This window comes from Medicago sativa, chromosome 6 (assembly GCF_051527215.1).
Source record: "Medicago sativa cultivar Bolivia chromosome 6, Bolivia_mono, whole genome shotgun sequence".
NCBI classification, from domain to species: domain Eukaryota; kingdom Viridiplantae; phylum Streptophyta; class Magnoliopsida; order Fabales; family Fabaceae; genus Medicago; species Medicago sativa.
Window position 1 is genome coordinate 21,963,953 of NC_140754.1, and position 25,692 is coordinate 21,989,644.

At 33.8% G+C, this 25,692-nt stretch overlaps 4 protein-coding genes and 1 pseudogene across 5 annotated transcripts; 4 read left to right on the forward strand and 1 right to left on the reverse strand.

The window, feature by feature from the left end:
• Positions 1-3,240: 3,240 nt before the first annotated feature.
• LOC146913703 (YTH domain-containing protein ECT2-like) lies at positions 3,241-8,547 on the forward strand. 2 transcript variants are annotated; one of them, XM_085716933.1, is made up of 9 exons: positions 3,241-3,331; positions 5,119-5,198; positions 5,285-5,386; positions 5,492-5,568; positions 5,951-6,490; positions 6,862-7,431; positions 7,527-7,739; positions 7,823-7,969; positions 8,105-8,547. In XM_085716933.1, exons 4-9 carry the CDS (start codon positions 5,560-5,562, stop codon positions 8,312-8,314), a joined length of 1,689 nt encoding a protein of 562 aa, XP_085573059.1. In that variant the 5' UTR covers positions 3,241-3,331; positions 5,119-5,198; positions 5,285-5,386; positions 5,492-5,559; the 3' UTR covers positions 8,315-8,547. The 2 variants fall into 2 exon arrangements, with proteins under 2 accessions (XP_085573059.1, XP_085573058.1); XM_085716932.1 differs by having other exon boundaries at positions 5,285-5,381.
• A 1,601-nt stretch (positions 8,548-10,148) lies between these two features.
• Positions 10,149-10,315, forward strand: LOC146913704 (U2 spliceosomal RNA; annotated as a pseudogene).
• Positions 10,316-11,253: 938 nt separating this feature from the next.
• LOC146913705 (T-complex protein 1 subunit theta-like) lies at positions 11,254-18,788 on the forward strand. The gene is made up of 13 exons (XM_085716934.1): positions 11,254-11,509; positions 12,683-12,945; positions 13,308-13,454; positions 13,552-13,713; positions 14,888-14,965; positions 15,986-16,119; positions 16,265-16,337; positions 16,414-16,491; positions 16,639-16,761; positions 17,122-17,216; positions 17,789-17,998; positions 18,157-18,214; positions 18,487-18,788. The coding sequence occupies exons 1-13, from the start codon at positions 11,377-11,379 to the stop codon at positions 18,553-18,555; spliced, it is 1,623 nt and encodes a 540-aa protein (XP_085573060.1). The 5' UTR covers positions 11,254-11,376; the 3' UTR covers positions 18,556-18,788.
• A 593-nt stretch (positions 18,789-19,381) lies between these two features.
• NDF5 (NDH-dependent cyclic electron flow 5) lies at positions 19,382-21,621 on the forward strand. Its single transcript, XM_085716936.1, has 3 exons — positions 19,382-19,995; positions 20,549-20,998; positions 21,309-21,621. The coding sequence occupies exons 1-3, from the start codon at positions 19,486-19,488 to the stop codon at positions 21,504-21,506; spliced, it is 1,158 nt and encodes a 385-aa protein (XP_085573062.1). The 5' UTR covers positions 19,382-19,485; the 3' UTR covers positions 21,507-21,621.
• A 292-nt stretch (positions 21,622-21,913) lies between these two features.
• LOC146913707 (protein SINE1-like) lies at positions 21,914-25,088 on the reverse strand. Its single transcript, XM_085716935.1, has 3 exons — positions 24,997-25,088; positions 22,889-24,206; positions 21,914-22,584 (listed from the first exon to the last, which is right to left on the reverse strand). Exons 2-3 carry the CDS (start codon positions 24,197-24,199, stop codon positions 22,102-22,104), a joined length of 1,794 nt encoding a protein of 597 aa, XP_085573061.1. The 5' UTR covers positions 24,200-24,206; positions 24,997-25,088; the 3' UTR covers positions 21,914-22,101.
• Between the last annotated feature and the right edge of the window lie 604 nt (positions 25,089-25,692).

Genomic DNA, 25,692 nt, shown 5'->3' on the forward strand with positions numbered 1-25,692 from the left:
CTTCTTTGCTATGACCTCACTCTGGTCCTATTAAACTTTGATTGTTTGAGAAACAACCTCAACAATTACCTTTGGAGATGAAAAGTACCTATTTTTCATTTAAATCCTTGAATGAAACCAAACTTACAACTATCCTATAACACCCTTACAATCTAGATCTCAAAACCTACAAACGTTATTATAAAAAGTGTTTAGTCTAAAGAAGTTTGTAAAAAAAGAGAGAAAAGACTTTAGAGTGTTTTTGCAATTTGATTCAATGAATGGTAGAAAGAGAGGAGGCAGTTATATAGAGGTGAACAAGATATGAACAAGTTGGACTAAAAATTTAACTAAAAAACTGCATTTGAGTTGAATAAGAGAAAGTTTGAATTGAATCATTAGTGTAAATTTTGAAATTTAAGATGTTATGAAGATTGAGTCGATAGCTATGAACACTAATTCTAATCATGATTTTCAAATCATGAAGACAGGCCCGAGAGGATGAACGATTCAAATCATTTTCCTCTTTTATTAGATTTGGTTCAAATCTACTAACTTGTAGGATACACCTGAGAAGATGAATGATTCAAATCAAAATATGCAGAGCATATTTGATTCGTATCAAGCTTTTATAAAAGCAAGTTTTTATGTAAAATTAACCAAAAAAAAACATACAAAACTTATTACTAACTCCCTAACTCAAGAAATTAAAAAACAAGAAGTGACACAAGAGATCAAAAGATTTAGATCAACAAAGAGCTTTACAAATTAGACACAAACAAGGAGACAAAAACATAATTATGCATCAAAATTAAACATCGTCAAAACCAATTTGAATCATCGAAGAAGCAACTACAATTAGTGCATGCATCTCCGAAGTTGATTTTTGCAATTTTTTTCTTTTACATTAGGCCCTGTTTCTTCCAATAAAAAATAAAAATTTGGGACAAAAAATTGAACTGAGACCAAAATTTAAATAAGCGTGTGCAATAATTGTAGATCAAAAGTTATAATTTTAGAAAAAGAAGAACTATTTTCGTGAGCGTGATTAAATAAAGAGAAAATGCAAGAACAATACAAACAACACAGTCTTTAATACATTTTCTAACAAATTTAGGTTTCCTTCATTCATCTTTTCCATAAATAGATAGTAGATGAAGGATTGACAAACAAAGCAAACCCTAATTCTTTATAACATATTTTTAACACATACTTTTTAATACACCCCGTTTAGTTTGAGGCCCTAATATGGACCCTTAAATTAAAGGACCATGGGTGAACCTCAACAAATGACCTGCTGTAGCCAATCATATCTTTTAGGAAAAAAAAACTCATTTTGTCTTCCTCAACTAAAAAAAGTAAAACTCATTTCATCTATCGAAATCTTATTGATTGGAAATTTCAAAATATTTGATTTTTTTTCCATTAAAGTAAACCGTAAATCTTAACAAATAATCTTCATAAACTGGAATGTAGGAGGTGATTTGCTGATCTTTCATAAAATATGTCACGAGAAGGACAACCATTAGAAAAACAATTACTTAAAATCTAGCTAGTGTTGAAATGAAACTGGAGCTTGAAAAATCATTAGAGTTGAACATGAACAGACCGAGAAAATCTTATCTTTACTCTTTCTATAATGTTGAGTTGATTTTAATAGAGCTATTTTGTTCAGAAAAAGTGCATCGATGAAAACTTAGCTAAAAATTAGAACTATTGTTCAACGTTGTTGTTGAATCCAAAAGAGGAACCTTTTGTTCCTAATGATCCAAATATCCAACAGAGTTGTTACGTTAATGGGCCACAAGTATTGGTTCAGATTCTGATCAATCAGGAAAATTAGGGACAAGCAATAGAAAGTGAAAAGTTTTAACATTTTTGGAGGAGAGAAAGAGGGACTTCAATCCTCTTGTATGACAGAGATTAGCTAGGGCTCTCATTTCAGTGGAATAAGGATAGGGTCGTGGTTGTGGCAGTCAAAGCAGAGGAAATATGGGTTAGGTTTTGAGTGTTTAAAGAAGATGAAAGGATATTTTTTTTCAAGTAGCTTTTTATCCCAAAGAACGGTGACAGGCTACAACAGGTTATTTGATGAGGTTCATCCATGGTCCTTTAATTTAGGGGTCCATATTAGGGGCTCCCCGTTTAGTTGGTTAAAAAGAACATGCTAGAAAGCATGCTAGAGTAGAGAGTGTATTTTCACCTCTTTCATTATACCTTAGAGAAGTGCGTTAGAGAGTCTATGTTTTGAGTAAAGATCCTCTTCATTTGTCAAGATAAATGGAGTATGTAATTCGAAGAGAGATAGACACACAAAAAAAAAATACATACTCCATCCGTTTTAAAATATAAGCAAAATTCACTTATTAGGTTCAATCATTTAATGATGTATGTGGTTCATAATATGAACCACATACATCATTAAATGAAGAGAAATGATATTTTGACAACCACTTTTTGACAACTTTTGGACAACTTTCTCTCTCATACTCACATGATGTTGTTATCATCTCTCTTCCTTTTTCTCTCTCCATTGTTTTTGACCAATAAGAAGTGAGAAAAACAAGGTTGTCAACAAAGTTGTCATCAAATGGATGTCAAAATATCATTACTCTTAAATGAATGAACCTAAAAAGTGAATTTTTATGAACCACATACATCATTAAATGAATGAACCTAAAAACTGAATTTTGCTTATATTTTGAAACGGAGGGAGTAGTGGGTTCCGTCATCATCAATTATTTTATACTTTTTTCAAGTTCTTTGTATCCTATCTCTCTAAATGAAAGAAATAAAGAGAATATGAGCATAACGTGTGTTCTTAGCTCTTCTCATTCTCTAACTAACTAAAGAGAATGTGTTAGAATAATGAGAGTATTCGAGAATCGGATCAACTCACCCAACATCTTAGAACCATCCTTAGCTCTTCTCTTTCTCTAACTAACTAAAGAGAATATGTTAGAATAATGATAGTATTCGAGAATCAGATCAACTCACCCAACATCTTAGAACCATCCGATCAAGATCAAAAGTTCAAATCTCAAGATAATTTTTTTTTATTCATCATAAAATTTCGGTATTGAAATCCAGATCATCCAATCATGATCAGACGTTTTTGACCTCGCCGACTGCAGCTCAGATAGACCCAATACTAGTATTTGGGCTTTTTTAACTTGAAAAGTCCAAAACCCCAATTCTAGCGGCGACCCCTTCTCCAAGCATCTCTCTCTTTTATAAATACGTAACTCTTCTTCTCTTCTCAAACCCTTTCTCTCTCTTCTTTCTCTCTCATCAGCTGCGCCGTCGATTTCCACCATGTCAACCGTTGTTGCTTCTTCACCTGACACCACAAGTATACCTCTCTCCCTCTCTTTCTCTCTAGCTCTCTCTCTCTCTCTTTCTATATGCAATTCAATTTTAACGATTTCTTGATTTTTGATTTTGCTTTAACGAATTCTCTGATTAATTTCATTTCTTCAGATATTTTTGTGTGCGTAACTAGGGTTTTTGATTAATTTTATGTGAAAAGGGTTTTTCTTGATTATTTAGGGTTTTTGAAGGATTTGAAAAGGGTTTTTGGTTAATTAGAATTTGAAATTAGGGTTTTTGAAAAGGGTTTGCCTCTCTCTCTCTCTGTTTTCATAATTGATTGTATTTTGCTCCTATAGTTTATGGCTATGCAATTCAATTTTAATGGATTAGGATTCATTTCATTTCTTGAGATTTTTACGTGTTTTTGTGTGATTGGGGTATTGCTGAATTTCGCAGAAATTAGGTTTTTTTTTTTTTGTGAAATTAGGGTTTTTGAAGGATTTGATAAGGGTTTTTGGTTAATTAGGATTTCAAATTAGGGTTTTTGTAAAGGGTTTCTCTCTCTCTCTCTCTCTCTCTCTCTCTCTCTGTGTGTTTTCTTCATTTATTGAATTTTGCTCATATAGTTTATGGCTATGCAATTCAATTTTAATGAATTATTGTTTATTTATACTGGTTCATTTCATTTCTTGAGATTTTTATGTGTTTTGGTGTGACTTGGGTTTTGCTGAATTTCAAAAAATTAGATATTTTTTTATCTGTGATTAATTAGAGTTTTGCTGAATTTCAAAAAATTAGGATTTTTTTTTATCTGTGATGATTAATTAGGGTTTTGCTGAATTTCACAGAATTAGGTTTTTTTTTATCTGTGATTAATTAGGGTTTTGCTGAATTTCACTGAATTAGGGTTTTTTATGTGATTTATTAGGGGTTTTACCTGTGTTATTAGGGTTTTTGTTTTCAGATGTTAATTAATTTGTATTGCTGAATTTTACTAGGTTATGAATTATGGATATTATTGATTACAGTGCAATGAAGGTTTGAAATTGTATGTGTTTATGTGTAATTAGGTTTTTTTTTTTTTCTTTCTTTCTATGGTTAATTAACTTCTCTTGCTGAATTTTGCTGTAATATATCATAACTTGGTTATGAATTATGGATGTTATTGATTATTGATTCCAGTGGAATCAATATATTAAATTGCGGGCGGATGCGAGAGCGAAACTGCTGCCACGTTGTGATTGTGGAGATATAGTTGATTAGTGTTAATTGTGGTTGCACCCGAAACAATTTATAACTGACCTAATGTACTGTGTGCTGAGTTTTTTTTAGATTTTTTGGCCTTTTCATCTTGTTCGTTGAAATGTGTTTTTTTGACCCGTGTTTGTTGAAATGTGTTACATGGTGATTTCTTTGGCAAATGTTTAGGAATATTTATATGTTTGTGATTCCATGCTGTCAAATAGTGGCTATAGCAGTGTAATGGGTTGTGCATGGCATATAGCACTATTGTGTAAAATTTAAGATCTATTACTATTAAAAAAATTTGGTGTCAATCTCTATTGTTTCACGATGCACTATTTAGTTCAAAGTGCTGTCAAATAGTGGTTATATCACAGTAGTTTGCGAGTCCAAATTCTTGCTGTCTACTTCATCCATAGCTTCTCTCTGTGAATTTTACTATAGAGTATACTTGTGTTGAGCTGCTTGAACTTTTTCTTGTTTTTTCCCTCGATGTTGTTCATTGCAAGTGTATTTTCTTATGCCTGTGATTGTGAAATGATTCTTTCAATGAAAACTGAATTTCGTTTACCTTCACTGTTATAGAAGCTGCAGATTTAATGCAGAATTTGTCCTTGGATTCTGCTGAGCCCAGGACCATCGCAGTTCCAGAGCCTGCAAAGAAGGTGAGGATTGAGAAGTGCATTATAGCATTGATGTATATGAAGTTGTCGTCTTTTAATTGACTCTTATAATCTGTTTCTATGCTCAGGCTGGACATGGTCAAGCTAACGAGGTGCCGAAGACATTTAATCCAAATGCTAGCTATGTTCCCAATGGACACCCTTCTATTTCATACTATTATGGAGGTAAGGTAAGGTGTTATGACTTGAGTGGATAATTTGGAGGTTGTTTATTGAAGATATAAGTATTTCTTCTAGAAAAAATGATGTATTTATGGGAATGTCTACCACTGCAGGCTATGATGGGCAAGGCGATTGGAACGATTGGAATGTTTACCAAAATTATGTGAATGCTAATGGAGGAATGGCACAGGTATGTACTTATTCTAGTTACTAGACTTCATGATAATTGTGTGCATATAAGCCTGTTGGGAACAATGTGCTATTGGGTGTTGGGTAATTTCTGTTATATATTGACTTTAAAATCTGATGATGTGGGTTGTTGCTTACTACTAAAAACCATGATTTATTACTTTTTGAAGGTTCAATTTTGTCTCTTTCATAAATGTGAACATTTAAATTGCATTGCATTATTTGTGATTTCTTTTTCTCGATGATCACTAATCCTTAACTTTTTAGTAATCTAGTTTCAGTTTGATCATTTTTGCTTGCCGTTTTTATACAATGAATTATACTTGACAGAATTGTTGAATCCTTGAGCAATTTTAACCATGTTTTGTTTAATGAACTAACAGGGTGTTTATGGAGACAGTGGTTCTTACATGTACCCTCAAGGTTATGGTTATGCACCATATGGATCGTATCCGTCACCCAGCACATCTCCATCCCTCCCACATGATGATAAGCTCTATGGGCTGCAGCAGTACCAGTATCCTTCTTATTATCAGCCTTCAGCTTCTGCCAATGGGACATATGGTGCTACTGCTAACAAGACCAATGTCCATGGAGGGAAAACTTCAACCCCTGTTACTGCTGAACATGTCCCTTCGTCAGTTATGAATAAGGGAAGCGCCACCACTATGACCAATGGGTATTCTTCAAATAACAGTGTGTCAAATGATTCTTATCAAAGGGCTGGCTATCCTGCGTATGCTCCCGTGTCAGGATATGCTGGTACTTATGGGACTCAACCATCATACCCTTCAGATCCCTTGCTATTTTCTGATAAGTCCAAGCATGGATCAAAAACCGGATATTCTACGCCAGCCGTGCCTCGCAAAGATTTTTCCTCTCAAAGGAATACATCCCTTTCCCAGCCACTTCCGCAATACTCGGTATGTCCACTCCGTCACTCCTTGATTCTAACCTTTAGACTGGATCTAAGCATTTGCTTACATTTGTTTTGTCCTTTACAACATCAGCTTGATTGCATGACGACTTTTCTTTTGTATGTATAGTTTCCTATCTTAAGCTCACAATTGAATCTATTATACTCAACCATCTCTCTATTTATATATGAAATTTTCATGATATTTGATTCTGGCTATGACTATTGTTGTGGTGATACACGTTTTGATAGTTCGTTGTATTTGTTACCTAATTGACGTAGAGCAGGAAGTTCTATTTTTGTTTCTGCACAAACATTTATGCTTCTATTGGTAGAATGTATTCAAAACTCACCTTAACTATTGTTCCGGGGTTGCAGAACTTGCATGGTTATTCATCTGGATTGGGACCGTATTCTGGATATCCTAATGGGATGTACCCAAGCAACACGATGTACAGCCAATATGGAAACACATACAGAGGTAGGTCTAACTATGGATCTACTTATGGATCAAGAACAGGTTCCTATGATAACAAGTATAGATCCACAAGCTATGGCCGTGGTTTTGACCATGTCAAAAGAAATGTGGATGGCTTTGGTGAGCTGAACAAGGGACCGAGAGGTTCCAATAGTTCTGATGATAAAAATGACAAAAGTCTTGGACCTGTCACATTATTACTCAAGGGACAGGACCTTCCTATCAAGAGTGATGATGATAAAGAAGTGCTTCCAGTTCCTGACAAGCAACAGTACACTGGGGAAGATTTATCTGAGAATTATTCTGATGCAAAGTTTTTTGTCATCAAATCTTATAGCGAGGATGATATTCACAAGAGTATGAAATATAATGTGTGGACAAGTACCCCTAATGGCAACAAGAAGCTAGATGCGGCATATCAGGAAGCCAAGGAGAAGTCTGCTGACTGTCCCATATTTTTGCTATTTTCGGTGAGTTAGCGTCTCGATCCAGTATTTTGTTGGGCATTCCTATATTTTCTCTGTTTTACCAGGCCTCACTTTTTGCCTCATGATTTTTGTTACAGGTCAATACTAGTGGCCAATTTGTTGGTTTAGCTGAGATGGTGAGTCCGGTTGATTTTGACAGGACCGTCGAGTATTGGCAGCAGGACAGGTGGACTGGTTGCTTTTCTGTGAAGTGGCGTATCATTAAGGATATCCCAAATAATGTGTTGAGACACATAACTCTAGAGAACAATGAAAACAAACCTGTTACAAACAGTAGGGACACTCAAGAGGTATTCACTCAGGCTTTTTTCCGATTCCCATTAACCCCACACTCCTTTCAACAAACAATGCTTAACTATATGCTCTTGTGCAGGTCAAGTTTGAGAAAGGTATTGAAATTCTCAAAATTTTCAAGGAGCATTCAAGCAAAACCTGCATCCTGGATGATTTTGCATTTTACGAGGCTCGCGAAAAGACAATTCAGGAGAAAAAAGCTAAGGAACAACTGTCAAAAGAGATGGTATGCACCTTTACAATTACTCATTTCATTTATTTTAACACATCTTAATTGAGGATTACTAAGACACAGTGAAGAACACGCAATTTGATTAACATCATACTGATTAGACATTCCAAATACCTTGTTCAATTACAGGTCAACAAGTCCAATGATTCGGCAACTGTTGGAACTGATGTATTGCCGAAATCTCAGGATGGAACCTTGGTGAATGAATCAGTTGTTCCAGATGCTGCAGGGAAGGGGGAGAAGCTTGTAGTAGCGAATGGACCTACTTCTACTGAACCGCCTGCAGACTCTTCGAACAGCTGCTTAACCAGTGACAGCGTCAAGCAGTCGAGTGCTTAAAATGTGATTTTGAATACCCCAAACCCCGTTTTATCCTTTTTCTTGTTTTTCTTTAGTATGGAGAAAGTTGGGTTTTGTTTTGCTTTTTTATAATGTTTTCTTTAGCTTATTGGACCTTAATATTGTAGTGGAGTATATTAGTTTAGCTTTTTATTAGCTAGTCAAATACATGGCAGTATTGATATTGTGTGTGGGAGTGGGTCTCTTTCTTTAATCCAAAAAGATATCTTTCAGTTTTTTCTTGTTGAATTTGAATGGAAAGCAGTGTCAATGCTATTATTAAACCTCAGTTTTTTTGTTTGATATGGTGATTTAGGTTCCCTCTATATTTTAGAACTAAGAAGCATCAAAACCAGAGACATAATTGAAGTCAATAGAAAGAAACAGTATTTTGCTGGTGTTTCATGGTTTAGGTGTAGATTTCAATGGAGATTAGAAATTCTCCCACACTCATGGTTTGGACATGCAATTTGGTTTAAGATCTTAGATCCAACGGTTTTGTAGTGGTTGCAGCATTGCCAGGAGTTTCAATACAAAAAAAATGTTTGGTTGGTGGACTATTCTCCACCCTAGAATACAAGTCTATATCTCACAACTTCTGCTATCAATAGTTGAACTTGAACAAGAGGGATTTGTTAATCTTCTGACCTTTGTTTTTGGAAAAAGAATACTTAGCTTTTTCGCTGTTGCATTTTATGCTTTCAGAAGAATGTACTCTTCCTCTCTCTTATGGTGTGTTTGGAACAGGTGAAATTGGAGAGAGAGAGATGCAAGCGAGAGAAAGAGGGGAGAGATGTAGAATCTCTCGTGTTTGGTTGGGGAGAGAAATACAAGAGAGTGAGAGAAGAAAGACCAAAATGTTACTTTTTCTGGTCTCTCCACCCATGCGAAGAAAGTCTCAAAAGTGGCCCCATTTTTTTGTTGTTCCGAAAATACCCTTGTCTCTAACACCAAACCAATGTAAAATCACTTTTGTTATTGGGTTAGTGTTAATGCTTCAGCTTCATGTCCCTATGCAATCTCCAATACTGTCCCTCGACGCCGTCTCCGACTCTGTTGAGGCTTGTGACTCCGGTGGGAAGCTTCTAGTATGTGTCTTAGTTTGATTTTAATATGTTTTCTAAAAAATAATTCGTAAAATTATATCAATTTACTATTAAATTTTAAATATTTTTTCTTATGTTTGAATAATTAATTTTTAGAACTACAGACACATTGTTTAAAATTTGTTATGTACTATTAAATATCTCACCGTTAACTTGTATGTAGGGATATTCTTGTCATTTGCAAAATAATATTAACTTTTTCTTTCTATTTTTTTATCTCTTTCTCTTCTATTTCTCTTCTCTTTCTCTCATACCAAACAACCCCTCAAATCTACTCTGTTTCTCTTTTATCTCTCTCTTCTCATACTCTCTCTCACCTATTTCTCTCTTCTCACTTTCTTCTCACAACCAAACACACCAAAGAAAAGCTACATTCCCAAAAAGCTCGGATTTTGGATTTTGATTCTCTAAAGTGAGCAAGTGTAAAGGAAGGAAATTAAGAGTTGTTATTTTAACAAAGTCATGATTTGTTATGATGTACTTAATATCTATTAATGGTTGATTTTATTCATTTTACACTCTAATGTAAATCTCTTGATCATGATGGCAAAGATTCCCCACTCTTCACTCACCGAAAATGTAACACCCTCTTCATCCCAAGCTCAAGCTCAAGCTCAGTCCCAACTCAATTCTAAAAGCAAGCGTTCTGTTGAAAACATCAACAAGCTTTCAATTCCGATATCGTATGGAGCAAAATCAAGAGCAACATACTACACAATAGATGAGAGATCAAATTTTGTTTTGAAGAAAAAGCTTAATATCCGATATGTGGCTCAACGAGTCACACAATATTAAAGTACTTTTTTGAGGGGGAGAAGCCATTACAATTGCTTGCTATTTGGTTTCTCGAGTGTTGTTTATGTGTTGCACTATTGCATTAGCTGACGCATTCTACAAAAAAAGAAAGAAGAAAAGGAAAACATAGACAAAAGACCTAAACACAGGAAGAAAGTTTCTGAAACGTCGTTCTCTAAGGGTGTGTTTGGATTGAGGGTTTTAAGAGGGGAAGGGAGGGGAGCGCTCACTTTTATTTTTTAAATTACGAACAATGTAAACTGTCTTTTTAAAAGAAATTAAGTGTTTTTGAAGTATTATATGATCATTTATCTGTTGTTAATTCAATTTTTTTAAAATCATTTTATAATGTCTGTACATTAAAAAAGAAAAGTAAGTTCTCCTCTCCTTTCCTCTCCTAAACCCTCTTTCCTAACACACCCTAAGAGATCAATTTAAGTGACAACATAAATAACATGATATTTGCTGTAAATAAAAAACTACCGAGTAAAACCTTCATTGCAACCTATGTGCATTATGAAATGAAATACGGGTGTTTTGGGGTTAATGCTTGGGCATCATCTCTTGCATTGTTGTTTAACATGATAATTATTACAAATAAAGAAATGGAAGAAGAAACAAAAACAAAAAAACAAAAGCAGTTTTAATGGGATGAAGAAGAGTCAAGAAATAAAACAATGCATAAATGTGTAAGAAGAAACTTACCCAAATTCTGTTTTGAATAGTTAAAATTAAATAATTTAAACAAAAATTAAATAATTCTTTTTTGAATAAGTTAAAATTAAATAATTGTGCTAGAATTTTAATTAAAGACTAATTTATTTTTTTAAAAGAACGTAGACACTCTATATTTCACAATTTTCGTGTGAACCAATTTACACCGACGATAAATTAATCTATCTTAGCTCAGTCGCTATGGACAATACATCAAATATGCAAGGTATGAGGTTCAATCCCCCGGCCACCACCAAAAAATTGATCTATGACTTCATATGAAAAAGACTAATTTGCCCTTTTCCCTCTCACTTTCGTCAATAGCTTCTCTCTTCCATAAACCTCATACACTGATTTCAAACTTTACACTTCAGTGTAAACAACAAAATCTCCAAATCCCCAATTTCTTCAATTTAGGGTTAGGGATTTCGACGTTCTTCCCACAAAATGGCATACGGAATGCAATCGATGCTGAAAGAGGGTCACAAGCATCTCTCCGGTCTCGACGAAGCTGTTCTCAAGAACATCGATGCTTGCAAGCAGCTTTCTACTATCACCAGAACTTCTCTTGGCCCTAATGGTAACAATAATCATTTTCATAAATTTTTCGCAATTTTAGATGAATCCCAATTGAATACTGGTCTTTTAGATTCGAAAGTTTAGATTTTGATATGTGGGTATGGTTGATTTTGCATTTTTATCATGATCTAGCATTTTTCAGTGATCATGGTGTTTAGAATTAATTTTAGTTCATATGAAAATTTGTGTAGAATTGAAAAATAGTAGTAATTTTTAGTTGATTTTTTTGTTGTAATTTTATGCTAATCCAAATTGAATATTGTTCTTTTAGATTCGGAAAGTTTAGATTTTGATATGTGGGTATGGTTGATTTTGCATTTTTATGATGATCATAGTGCTTAAGAGTTAATTTTAGTATGAAAATTTGAAAAATAGCAATTTTTCATTTATGAAGAGATTTTTGTTCATGAGTGATCTTTCACCATTTCTTAGATTTTTTTTGTAATTTTTTATGAATCACAGTTGAATGTTTTTCTTTCAGATTCAGAAAGTTTAGATTTTGATATGTGGGTATGGTTGATTTTGCATTTTTATGATGATCTAGTGTTTTTCACTGAACAGGGTGGTTAGAGTTAATTTTAGTTTGTATGAAAATTTGTGAGAGATGAAAAAAAGTATTTTTTTTTTTTTTCATTTATGAAGGGAATTTGGGATCAGTGAATATAAAAACAGTAACGAAAATCACATTCACCATTTCTTAGTTTTTTTTTTTTACTTTTATGTTCGTCCCAATTGAAGATTTTTCTTTCAAATTTGAGAAGTTCAGATTTTGAAATGTAGTGGTTAGAGTTAATTTTAGTTCATATGAATATTGTGGAGAGTTGAAAAATAGTAAAAAAAAAAATCGTTTATGAAGAGAATTTGGGATTTATGATAAGTCTTTGATTGTTCATGAGTGAATTTTTGTACTGGACATAATGATTAGAGTTAGTTTTAGTTCATATCTGGAATGTCTTGTGCTTGAAAACATGCGGAGAATTGAAAAATACTATATTTTTTTTTTCATTTATGAAGAGAATTTGGGATTTATGATTGATTTTTTTTTGCATAAGTTAAATTTTTTAGTTCACTGTGTTTGCATAAGAAAGCGAATTGGATTGGAGAATGAACTGGTTTGGTTTGGCTAAATTTAGAATGGTGTTGTTGTACTGATGTGTTGTTTATTCTGCTTCAGGTATGAATAAAATGGTTATAAATCATTTGGACAAGCTTTTTGTCACGAATGATGCAGCGACAATTGTGAATGAACTTGAAGTTCAGCATCCTGCTGCCAAGATTTTGGTTTTGGCTAGTAAGGCTCAACAAGAGGAAATTGGGGATGGAGCAAATTTGACTATTTCGTTTGCTGGGGAGCTTTTGCAAGGTGCCGAGGAACTTATTAGGATGGGTTTGCATCCAAGCGAGATCATCATTGGATATACTAAAGCAATCAATAAGGTATGTTAGTTTTCTGATGAGCGCTTCAGTAGTGAGTCTAGCGACCAATGTTTTAAAACCTGGAATGGAGATTGGACTGGTGACTCCTCCAAATCGTGGTTCAGTTGATTCAATCGGTTCAACCATTTGAACTGGATGACATATAAATAAATTTTACGAGTATTATCAAAGTAAAATTATACGCAACAAAAACAGGTTGGATCACCTTGGTTCAACCGGTTTAACCCGATTCAATAAGACTACAATACAATCAGGATCAAACTACCGGGAAATGGGCTAGTAGTTACATCCGATTTTAAAACATTGGTATTGACTCACCTTCAAATGTCATACTATCTCTCTAACTCATTGTCATGTTTTAGACAGTTGAAATATTAGATGAACTGGTGGAGGAAGGCTCAGAGAATATGGATGTGCGTGATAAGGAACAAGTTATTTCTCGAATGAGAGCAGCAGTTGCTAGCAAGCAATTTGGTCAAGAGGATACCCTCTGCTCACTTATTGCTGATGTGAGTATATCCTGCTTGTCCCATTTTATTATGTTAAGATGCTTTGGTTGCAGCAGCACAGAGATTGAACATTCTTACTTTTGTTTCGAAAATACAGGCGTGCATCCAAGTGTGCCCAAAAAACCCTGCAAACTTTAATGTGGACAATGTTCGTGTTGCAAAGCTTTTGGGAGGGGGTTTACATAACAGTGCAGTTGTTCCGGGAATGGTTTTGAGAACTGATGCTGTTGGGAGCATAAAGCATACTGAAAAAGCAAAGGTTAGATCTTTATACACTCTGTCTTATTGGAGAGAGTTGATTCCAAGCTATGATCTCATGATTGCTTGCACTGTGGTATTAGAGTTTGTTGAGAATTTGAGAGAGAGAAAAGGTTCAATTGTAAACAGAATCGTTTTAATGGATCTCATGATTCTATTAAGTTTTAGGTGCGTGTAGAGCTAACAATTGAACACATGGACAGTTGTGAAAGCTGTCAAGCTAACTAGCTAGAACAAACTAGAACATAGAATATTCTAGAAGTCTTATTACCTATATCAGTAACGTCAGTGACATAAGCAGAAACATATCACATACTCTGTCATGTGTGCTCTTCATTCGTTCATTATTTTGACATTTTGATTAATGTGAAGGCTACGCTTTTTAGTTTTGGCTCGCTTTTTGGTAAATATTTAGGCAGTACATTTGGTTTTGGCCATTCGTATTTGCTTTTCGCATATTCTCCCATGACCCATCTAACGCCTTACGACTTACATGCAGTAAACAATGTTAAAAGTTATAATAATAAATGACTTTACAACAAACAACTAACATAGTGAGCCAAGTAGATAAGATGGAATAACTGAGATACATGGTGGTAAAAACAAATTTATTGAGTTGTTGCTTTGTTTAAAGATTGAATAACCGAGATACCAGGATCAACTATTTTCTCAAATTGATGTGTGGAGTTGTGGATGCTATTTTTATTTTACTGTGATTGTGAATTGTTTTCATTTTTAATCATAATTTATATAGGCTCTGATGAAGCTGTTTTCATTTTTAATTGCAAATATTACACCTTGCTTTCACTATTTGTATAGAAAACAATTTTAAAAAATTAAAATTGTTTTTACTTTTCCTATACAAATACGCAAGCATAAGATAAAGTGGTGGTATTTTTTGTAATTAAAAATGTGAATAAGAAATGAACTAAAATCATTTTCTGAAACCAAACGGCCACCAAGTAAGTATGAAAAATAGCTACTCTCTCACTTATTGTTGAATTCTAATGATTTTACCATCATGGCTTAAAATCTGTTTTTCTGTTTGTTTTGTTTGAATTTGATTAGAAATCATCAAGTCAATGCATCAATTTTTTTATCTTATCTCCATGAAATTTTACTGGCAGATTTTCATATTTTCTATTTACTGAGATCTTTTGTTAATGTTGTTTAAGGTTGCTGTGTTTGCTGGAGGTGTTGATACCTCTGCAACTGAAACTAAAGGAACTGTTCTCATACATTCAGCCGAGCAGGTATAGCAAATTGACTATTGAATTTGATTACTATAGATTTCTCTTTTCTTTTAACTGGTTGTGAAATTTATTCATTGTTATGAGTTATGAACCACTGACGCAGACACCAAACACGACACCAACATGTTGACTCCAATAACAATCCGAGAAAATGGAATTATTGAATGTAACCTATGTGTAAGTGTCGGTGTCAGGCAATGGACACGCCTTCAATTCGAAGTGTCGGTGCTACATAGGTTTTGAGTAAGGAGGCCTATTGATTTGTGTCTAGTGGTATAAGCTGCAGCTCCACCCCCATCCCACCCTACCCCCTGAATAAAGGCTAAAATAGGGTAACAAATCTATGTAGTGTTCCTGATCCCAAACTTGTCTATCATATGAAAATTGTATATCCTTGTCTGGAAGATATTAGCAGGTCATTGTCATTGTAGATTTGTGTCTAGTGGTATAAGCATGGAGTTTCTCGGATTATTCCTTTATTTGTTTGTACCTCCATCTATTTCTGATATGCTGGACATTTCTGTGGTGTTTTACTGTAAATTTCTTGCTAGAGCCTTTGCTTAGAAACTATTTGAAATATTCAAGCTTAAACTTGTAACACAATACGTTGGAAATTCCGCCGCCTTTATTGCGGTCCGCCCCTAGTCGCCTTAATTGCGGCCTTTGGTTTGCCTTCATTGCAGCCTCCAACACCTTCATTGTGTTGGCTTTAGGGGGGTGGATTTAGTCCCACATCGGATAGATAGGACTCTTGAGAAGAGTTTATAAAGAGGAGGCACTCCTCACCTTACGAACCGGTTTTGTAAGGATGAGTTGGTCCCCAAATTTCAACACAATATAGAAACAATTTTAAGATAATTTGTGCTATTGGTTTTTATCTATTACCTGATACTGTACTAATGGAGCTTAAGATTTCGACCAACATTTTCCTTTTATAGTTTATAATGAACTGTTTGCATTTTTCAAATTATTTGATGGTTTTGGTTATTGAATTTGTTTTACTTGTTTTGATTCATATAGCTAGAAAACTATTCAAAAACTGAAGAGGCTAAAGTAGAGGAGCTCATCAAGGCAGTAGCGGATTCTGGTGCGAAAGTGATTGTCAGTGGTGGAGCCGTAGGAGAGATGGCTTTGCATTTTTGCGAACGTTACAAGTGTGTGCAGTTTTTCCCTTTTTTGTTGTTTTAAATAATGTCTAATGCTATTTGATTTTTTTGTTAATATTGTCAGATGTTCTGTCAATTTGAAGCCGTGATATGTGTATTGTTTATTTTCTAACTTAAATATTCCTGCATGCAGACTTATGGTTTTGAAGATCAGTTCAAAGTTTGAACTACGTCGATTTTGCCGAACAACTGGTTCTGTCGCAATGGTTAGTGTTGTGCTTCTTTGGTTACATAGAGACTTTTGTTACGTTCTGCCTAATCCATTTTATTTTCCTCCTACAGCTGAAACTTTGCCAACCAAACCCAGATGATCTTGGATTTGCGGATTCTGTTTCAGTCGAGGAAATTGGTGGTGCCAGGGTAAGTTAACGAGATATTTTGTGTTCCGTTGTTTCCTTGTTTTCTTATGTAATTCTTTTTACAAGTATTGGCTTATTCCCTAACCTATTTTTGTTCTTATTTTAAGTGTGGCATATGATTTTCCCTTCTTTATGATATGATATACAGGTGACCATTGTGAAAAATGAAGTTGATGGAAATTCTGTGGCCACTGTGGTTTTACGAGGAAGTACCGATAGTATCCTAGATGATCTTGAAAGAGCTGTTGACGATGGAGTGAACACTTACAAGGTACTCCCTCCTGTCTTTAATATAAGTTAAAAATTGCTCATATATTTTGGTCTAATAAACAAATATAACTTCCGTTCACGCTAATAATTTATATCTTAAAATACATTTCAACTTTTGCGACTCATTTGTCATAGAACGAGTTTTAGAATACACTTTAATTTTTTATGAGATCAAGTGGATTCATTATAATTAACTAAATTTCTTAATAACTGTGAAGTTAGTTACTTTTGCCTCTGTAAACCGAAGAATTTATATCAATCGGGTTGAACTACGCTTCCAAAATGCATTTTTCTCTCAATAGTTGTTGCTAATTGTAATATTAATTGTAGATTAATCTTCTTCTGTTCAATTATTTGTCAGGCCATGTGCAGGGATAGCCGCATTGTACCTGGAGCTGCTGCAACTGAAATTGAATTAGCTAAAAGGGTGAAAGACTTTTCCTACAAGGAAACAGGGTACGTTGCATTTTGCTTAAGTTTTTCCTAAAAAAGACATGTGTTTTCAATGCGGGAATACACAAATTCATCTCTCATTCATTATTTGAGAATGTAATTTGATTGCTAGTTGCATATGGTTATGCTGTATTATTTCTGAATATATGCTTACATCTCCATCTGTGAGTATGGGGCAGTGGCTTAATTACATATCGGGATACAATTTAAGTATACCCTATGTAGCATCGACACTTCACATTGAAAGTTTCGGTGATTGACATTGAATCAGTTACATTCTCTTAAATTATTAAGGCATCTAAGTGACAGTGCATTGTCGTACCTGGTGTTTGTTTGTATCGGGGGCTTCATAGAGTATGCCTCAGTATTTACTATCATGATTAGTTTGTTGTGGTTCAATGCAATTTATTGGGTTGTATCGATATATTTTCTCACTAAAGTTTTTCCAAACTTTAGCTTAAAATTTTTAATGCAGAACTTTATCTTACAGATTATTACTTTGGAATTAGGCACCGTGTCTCTGCTTTAAGACATTATTTTTGTTTATTTAATAATCTTTTTTGATGGTTCTACAGATTGGATCAGTATGCTATTGCGAAATTTGCTGAAAGCTTTGAGATGATTCCAAGAACTTTGGCCGAGAATGCCGGGCTAAATGCAATGGAGATTATATCTTCTCTTTATGCAGAACATGCTAATGGAAATACCAAAGTTGGCATTGATTTGGAACCTGGTGTTTGTAAGGATGTCTCAACCATGAGGGTCTGGGATCTACATGTGACCAAGTAAGCTATTTTTTAATGCATGTTTTATATAAATAGATTTTTGAGCAAATAATGATCTTTTCCTAATTCATGAAACTAGATTTTTCTAATTATTTTTCATGTTGAATTAGACTTACCATATGGAATACTCGTTTGATAACATTGTCTTTTCTGCTCAGGTTATTTGCTCTTAAATATGCTACTGATGCTGCATGCACCGTACTACGAGTCGATCAGGTAATTATTCATTGACAACTCCTGATTGCCACCTTCAAAGCCCTTTTTCTTAAGATGTTATAAGTGATTTTTATAAGCTCTCAAACACTTCTGCAAGCACTTTTGTCATAAGATGAAACTTAAAAAGCCGTAAATTCCAAAATCGCCATTCTACGATTATTTCCAACAATTATTGCAAATACATACAGCTTATGTTAAGGGTGCAAGATTGTCATCTATTTTTCTTTGCATAGATTTATGGAGATTGTATTTTTTTTTTTTTATACTTTCAGATTATTATGTCAAAACCTGCTGGTGGCCCAAGGAGAGACCAACCTGCTCCTGGCATGGATGAAGACTAGTTGATTGTTGCCTTACTCATGTCCCACAAACCTCCTTAAAAATTTTGAATTTAATTAGATTGTAGTCTGTAAATTTAATTTCATCCCTCTTTTTGAGGGGTATTCAGTTCTACTATCATTTGGATTTTCTTTTGTTGCTATGTATACAGTTGTTGTTTGGGAATTTTGTAGAGTGTAGTTGACTACTATGATTTTGAATATAAACAGAAAAATTCATGTTTGATGATCTAAAATGTAAGAAGCTAGTTAATTTTGTCTTATTATGTTTAATCTCATTTTTGTTATAGAACAAATTTCTATTAAAGGATAGTTAAGGGAATAAATTTTTTATTTAATGTTAAACCAATTACATCAGATTGACCAATATATTGATTTGATATAAAACTACTTATTGAGATCAGTCATAATAAATAATCAACTAATTTATTGATTAAATATATTTTGATATAATATAATAATGAAACAACAAAATCCACAGAATTGGATAAAAGATATTACAATGTAAGTTTAAACTTTGAAATAATGTATGAAGCAGAGGACCAGATCGACTTTTCCTTAAAATAATTTGGATCAGAACTCAGAATATTATTGGTTGATTTTTTTTTATCAGTTGATTATTATTATCATAACTAAGTTAAGATTTCATTATCTTTTTAACGTACAACTCAATTTTTTTAGAAAATAAAAAAAAAATACATGGTTGAATGTTGCAATGAAAAACAATCAAACAAATACAAAAGTATATAAAAAAAGACAAAAGTTAGAATAATATCTTGAAATATCATAGATACTAAATAGTAATGTGGAAAAAAGCATCAAAAACCTTATCTACTCATGAATCAATTTCAAGCAAGAAAACCAACTAGAGGAACAAAAAACTCTCCTCCTTAATGCATGAAACAATACCCCATTTGTTTATGAAGCATAACCATGGCTTCAACTTCACTTTTTTGCTCCAATATCTTCATTCCAAAATCTACTAGAAACACATCATCACATATTTGTTTACCATTTCCTAGCTATATTCAACAAAACCAATACATTAAGAGAGAGTTTCATCTCCCAAAAGTAGCTTCAGTACCTTACCAACCAATCAACTATGACTACTTAGAACAAGAATTCAATGGACATGGAGTCACATTTGAAGAAGTTGGTGGAAGTTGTATGGCCAAAATGGAACTGAAAAATGGAAGCATTGCTACCATGTTGCTACCAAGTGGATTGATTACTTCCTATAAGGCACCTATGTGGCATGGTGGAAAAGTTGAGTTGCTTAATACTGCAGTGTCAGAAGGAGAATTTGGTGATGCTGTTATTCAAGGAGGTGTTTCTTTAAACTTCAATTTTCAAACTCATGATGAAAATGATGATGAAGTTTCATGGTCTCCTACTAATTGGGTTTTGCATAATATTAAAGGCAATTCTGAGGAATCTATTCAGGTCTGTTTAATGGTTATTATTAGGGGTAATAGTCATTTTGATCCCTGAATGTGTAACAAGTAGCCACAATAGTCAAAATAGTCTCTGACATTAAAATACTTCGTTGATATTGTCATATTAGTCCTTCAGTATACTTACTTATTGTCATATCAGTCCTTATAAGTATTTACTTATTGTTATTGCAGTCCCTATACAAAAAGAGTTATTGAGTGTTGAAGGATTATTTTAGTGTCGGGGACTATTTTGACTAACAAAGTGCACAATCAGAGACTATTTTAGAATTTTAATACATTGAGAGACTATTGTGACTACTTCTTACACATTCAAGGATCAAACTGACTATTACCCCTTATTATTATTTTGGTTGGCAAAGGAGAAATTATTATTAATTAAAGTTGTATTGATGATTATTTTAGAAGTGTCTCGGACGAGATTTGAACTCTGTCTCTTGAGGTTATAAAAGGAAAACAACTAATCTAACACCTTATGATTTTTCTCACAATTTTTTTATTGCTAATTATATATTTTGATACATTGAAGATATCTTATGCAGGTAGTATTAATAAACAAAGGACCACATGACAAGATTGGATTAAAATACATTGTGACATTGGAAGAAGATGGATTAGGCTCAGAGGTTGAAATCTCAAACTCAAACTCTTTCCCTCTTCAAATGACAGGTTCTATCCTTAGTCATTTGACAGTAAGCACACCAGAAGCAACTTATGCAATAGGATTAGAGAGATCAAATTACTATAGCCGACCGCCTATTGAATCGGAGTTTATTTTGAGTCCTCCAAATACAAGCGAAGAGAAAGGATTCGGAAAAATATGGAAATCATCTGTTAAGCAATTTTTACCAAGCTGGGGAACAAATAATCAGGACAATGAAGCAGAAGATAGTGAAGATAGTGGTGAGGAAATGGATACCTACAAACAGTTAAAAGAGAGAATAAGTCTTGTATACACGAATGCGCCTCGAAGTTTTACACTCATTGACAGGGTATGTAATCATCATCCTCAACGATAGATTTAACGATACACTTGCACATATACTTAGGCCATTTATAAATAAACAGCTTAATTAAGCAATTATAACATAAGATTAAAATAAAGTCAAGGGAATATAACGGCACTCACACGTCTTAAGGACTAAAATGACTAGTTACTCGTTCCGTTTTGCTATTATTAATAGAAGATATACTCAGCGATGTTTATGTAATTTTGATTAATGAAGGGAATATAATGACACTGTCTCACACATCTAGGGACTAAAATGACTATTTACTCGTTTGGTGTTTTTTTTAAATCAGGGTAGAAGAAACTCAGTATTAGTTGGAAGAAATGGATTTGATGAAACATACCTGTTCAGTCCAGGCTCATCAGGAATTGAAAGTTACAGCAAGTATGCTTACATATGTGTTGGTCAAGCTGCTGTCCTCCAACCAATAGTATTAAGTCCACAAGATGTATGGAAAGGAGGAGCCTATCTACACAATCCAAATATATAATATCATGATACTTAAGGCTTGCTTTGCAATTTCAAAAATATCGAAAGTTTAACTCATGAACACGTTAGCTTTTGGGTTTTATTTGTATACACTGTCAATGTAAAAAAGTTTTACACATGCATTTAGTCATGGGCAATCATTATGCTGCCATCTTTTATTTTAGTTTTGAAAATATATATGATAAAATATGATTAGATGCATGTGTAAGATGTTTTTACGCTAATAGCGTATGTAATTTAAACTCTTAAAATTTTCACGAGCATGCAAGTTCTTTCATGTTTGGTACTTAGAGACCACTACATTGTGGGTTTCCCAAAATCGCGGATATTAAACAAAAGAAATGATTAAACAAAAGTTAAAATATACCTAAATCCATTCACCATATTTTTACCTATTTTAAATTTAGCTGAACACAGAAATGATTCATCTAATTCCAACATAAGGTAGAATTCAGTCAAAAGTTATTACAGACTCTTACAAAGAAAAATAAAAGCACATTGAAGGTGCTAAATTGTACTGATCCTCTACTTCTACACTAAACTTCCCAACATTTAGTTGGAATTAATCAACTACTTTCATAAAACTCTATTCATAATTATGTAGGAACAAGGAAATGTGCTTCTTCTTGACTGTTGAGCCAAATTAAAGGTGTGGCCATTGCAAGAATGACGAAAGAGAGTCCGCAAACAAATCTGCGCTTTGTCTTTTGAATTGGCTTTTCCACGCGAACAATTTGTGGATCTTTTCTACTTTCACGAACATCTTCAGAAGGCCTCTGGTTATCAGCATCAGCAGGAAGGTCGTCGGTTGATGAGACTGATTCTGATCCTCCTTGATACTGTCCGTCACCGCATGAGCTTCCGTACTCTTTGCCATCATACTTGTCGTGATTTGCTAAACCATTCTGGTCATATTTAGAATAAGCTGATGGACTCCAATCAATATTGCCTGATGATAGACTCTTGAACCTTCGAATCGGTTTTTCAGAACAATCGGAACTCTCATCGGTTGGGTCTTGAAGAGAGCGAATGAGCCTCTTTGGAGTGTCAAAAATCTGGATGCTCTGAGTGTGTGATCTCTGATAACATGAAAGGATACATAAGCGTAAGATATCATCAAGTTTCAATAAACAAAAAGGAACACTAATTTAACTCGATGTACTGCCATAACAAAAAGAAACACTAACTCAAATAATGCATAATTATTTCATGAATGAATGGTTCTTTTTTTATTTTCATTGAACTTATATCAAAAGTAATACAATAAGTGAACGAGAATTGATAATAAAACATGTACAATAGTGATTATGCATAATAAAATCATTAGCAGATAACATAAATCAAATAATGTCGAATAGGGTCACAAATATTTGAGACACTTACAACAGGACTTGTGTTGGTACTTTTGGATATTCCATGTCTAGGACTTCTGGGGATGAAAGCAAACTCCTCAGTTAAATCTCCGCCATTCAGAAACGTGTGATCCATACCATTTCTCTCCTCGGCACTTGAGAACAGACCGTCCTTGAGAGACACATCAACCCCTCCATTTTCAAGGCTCCAAAGCTTCCTATTGACACTCCTACGTGAATAGTTCAAATTATGAATAGACTGACATGTTGAAATAGGAGACTCAGCCAGGGATCCATATCCATGGAAGTATTCGAGAGTACGTGACTCTGGTGAATCAGATGTGGGAGTACGGTCTCCATCACCTGAAGAACTATCTCCATCCATAAAATCTCTTCCACTAAAATTGGAACCAGTCACCGAAGCAGGACTCTTCATGCCTCTCAATTTTTTGTCATTCGCAACTTTCTTGGCTGTTTGCAATGCTTCAAGTGCAGCGCCTTTGATGAACGCCATTTTATCGGACTGGCACTGCTCCATCTCCTCAATTACTTGTTCAACCTCCGAGAAAATACTCCGTGGATCTAAACACTTCATCAGGTAGTTCACCATTTGAATAGCTGCGAACCGCTTCTGAGAATTACCATCCATAGACTCTCCACTGACATTTAACATGCGCAGCCCGGATTGTATGAGCAGTCGAGCATATGCTTCAACGATCAAAGAGTTATGCTTGGCTAATGACATAACCAAACCCATATGCAAATTAGTCTGAGTAGACTTTCCTTCTAACGCCACAGCAACATTCTGGCAAACCCTATTAACCATTTCATCAGAAGCAAACCGCCAATTATCCGAATCAACAAGAGCCTTCAAGCAAAGAGCTGCACCACAACTCAAACTATCCAAAGAACTCGTGAGCGAGTCAGATAGAGGCTTACAAATAGAATGAATTATATGTTTCTTCTTATCCTCCGGCATCGTTGGATCAATTCCATATCTAGCGACAGCTGGAACTACCCTCGAACAAGCTTGTTGAAGAGGGAAAGACCCTGCACTCGAAGCTAAAGTCTGAATTATGGATTGCATGATACTGTCAATCATTGGAACAATTTTGACACCATGAACCCTAGCAAGAACTTCATACAGCGAAATTGTGAATTCTCCAGACACAGTACCGGTTTCCTTGGTCTCAGAAACTTGAGCAAGAAACATAGGAATTGCCCTAAAATCCAAATCTTTCACATAAGATTTTAATGCTCTCATCGCAGATTTGCGACTATCAGCGTCTTTGTCGAGATTTTCAAGCTCTCTTCGTAACACAGGACTCAAATTCCTTCCCATTGTTGAACTACAGCAAAAAAAAAGAAAAAAAAAACCACCATAAGAATCAACACAACAAGATCAAATACAAAGAATCATAAACAAATTCACAACCCTGTTCCATTCTTCAGCTATTTTCACCTAAAGTTCAAATCTTTTCAAAACAAAAAACAATAAATTCAAATAAATACAAAGAATCATGAACAAACAAACACAAAAAATTAACAACATTTCAAATAAAAAAATTCTATAAAATCATAAAGTTACAGCCACATTTCATTATTCAGCTATTTTCACCTAAAAATCAAATCTTTTCAAAACAAAAATTAACAAAACCACACAAATTGCAAATGGATCAGTTCAAATTTTCACATTTCACATTTCATATCAGAAATTCTATAAAACAAAAATTCACAACCCCATTTCATTTTCAGCTATTTTCACCTAAAAATCAAAACTTTACATAACAAAATCCCAAAAAACAACAAATCTTGCAAATGGGTCAGTTCAACATTTCACATTTCACAATTAAATACAAAAAACAAACTAATTTAAATCAAAAAGTTCAAAACTTTCTTTAATAAAATCAAAATTCAAGACTAATTTTGAAAATGGGTCAGTTCAAAAAACTCAAAACTGAATCAAAAACTTCACTACCTGAAAACCTTAATAAACCCTAATTTAATTCTTGCTCTATTAAACGAAAAATGAAAAAAAAAATGATTTTTTTTGTTGCTAATAATAATAGAAATTATAGAAAATTAAAAAGAATACAAAACCCTATTGCATAAAAATAATGAAATTAAAAAAGATATTACCTTTATGGTTAGGAATGAAGAATGTTGAAGAATTGAAGTAGAAATTGTGAAGTGAAGAAGAAAGAGAAAAGTGTGAAGCAATGTTTGAATGTGAAATTAGGGTTTTGATGATGCGTTTCAATTTTGAAGCGTTTTTTGAATTGTTTTGGAAAATTCTTTTGTACAAATTCCACCGCTATCCTTTCTATGGTGGGGTCCACAAGAAAATGACATTCAAAGTTTTTTTTTTTCCAAAGTTTTCTCTTTTTCTTTTCATTTTATCTTTGAATTTAATTAATATATGTTGTCTTTGTAGAATTATTTTACACGTAAATTAAATGATTCGTTGTCATATCATTAGATGTATGCGAAAAATGCAAAGTTATTTGATGGTAATTAAACTCTTTTTTTTTGCTATTTCGATTTAATTTAAAGGTGATTATTTTGAATTTAAGATTGGGGCTTATGATGAAGTTGAATTTTTCTTTTGGTCAAATCAAACATCTAGAATTGAGGTTTAGTTAACAACATTGTTATACGTGTGAAGAAATCTTCTAGAAAATTTCATCTTGGTATATTGCTTTAATAAATAGAGAGCACTTTAATTCTCAATTTTTTTATGGAGAATATACTTGGTAAATGTATTTTGTCCAAAAAATATAGTTAGTTAATGTATTGACACTAGCCAATCAGAATAATTCACGAAGATTTTGGGAA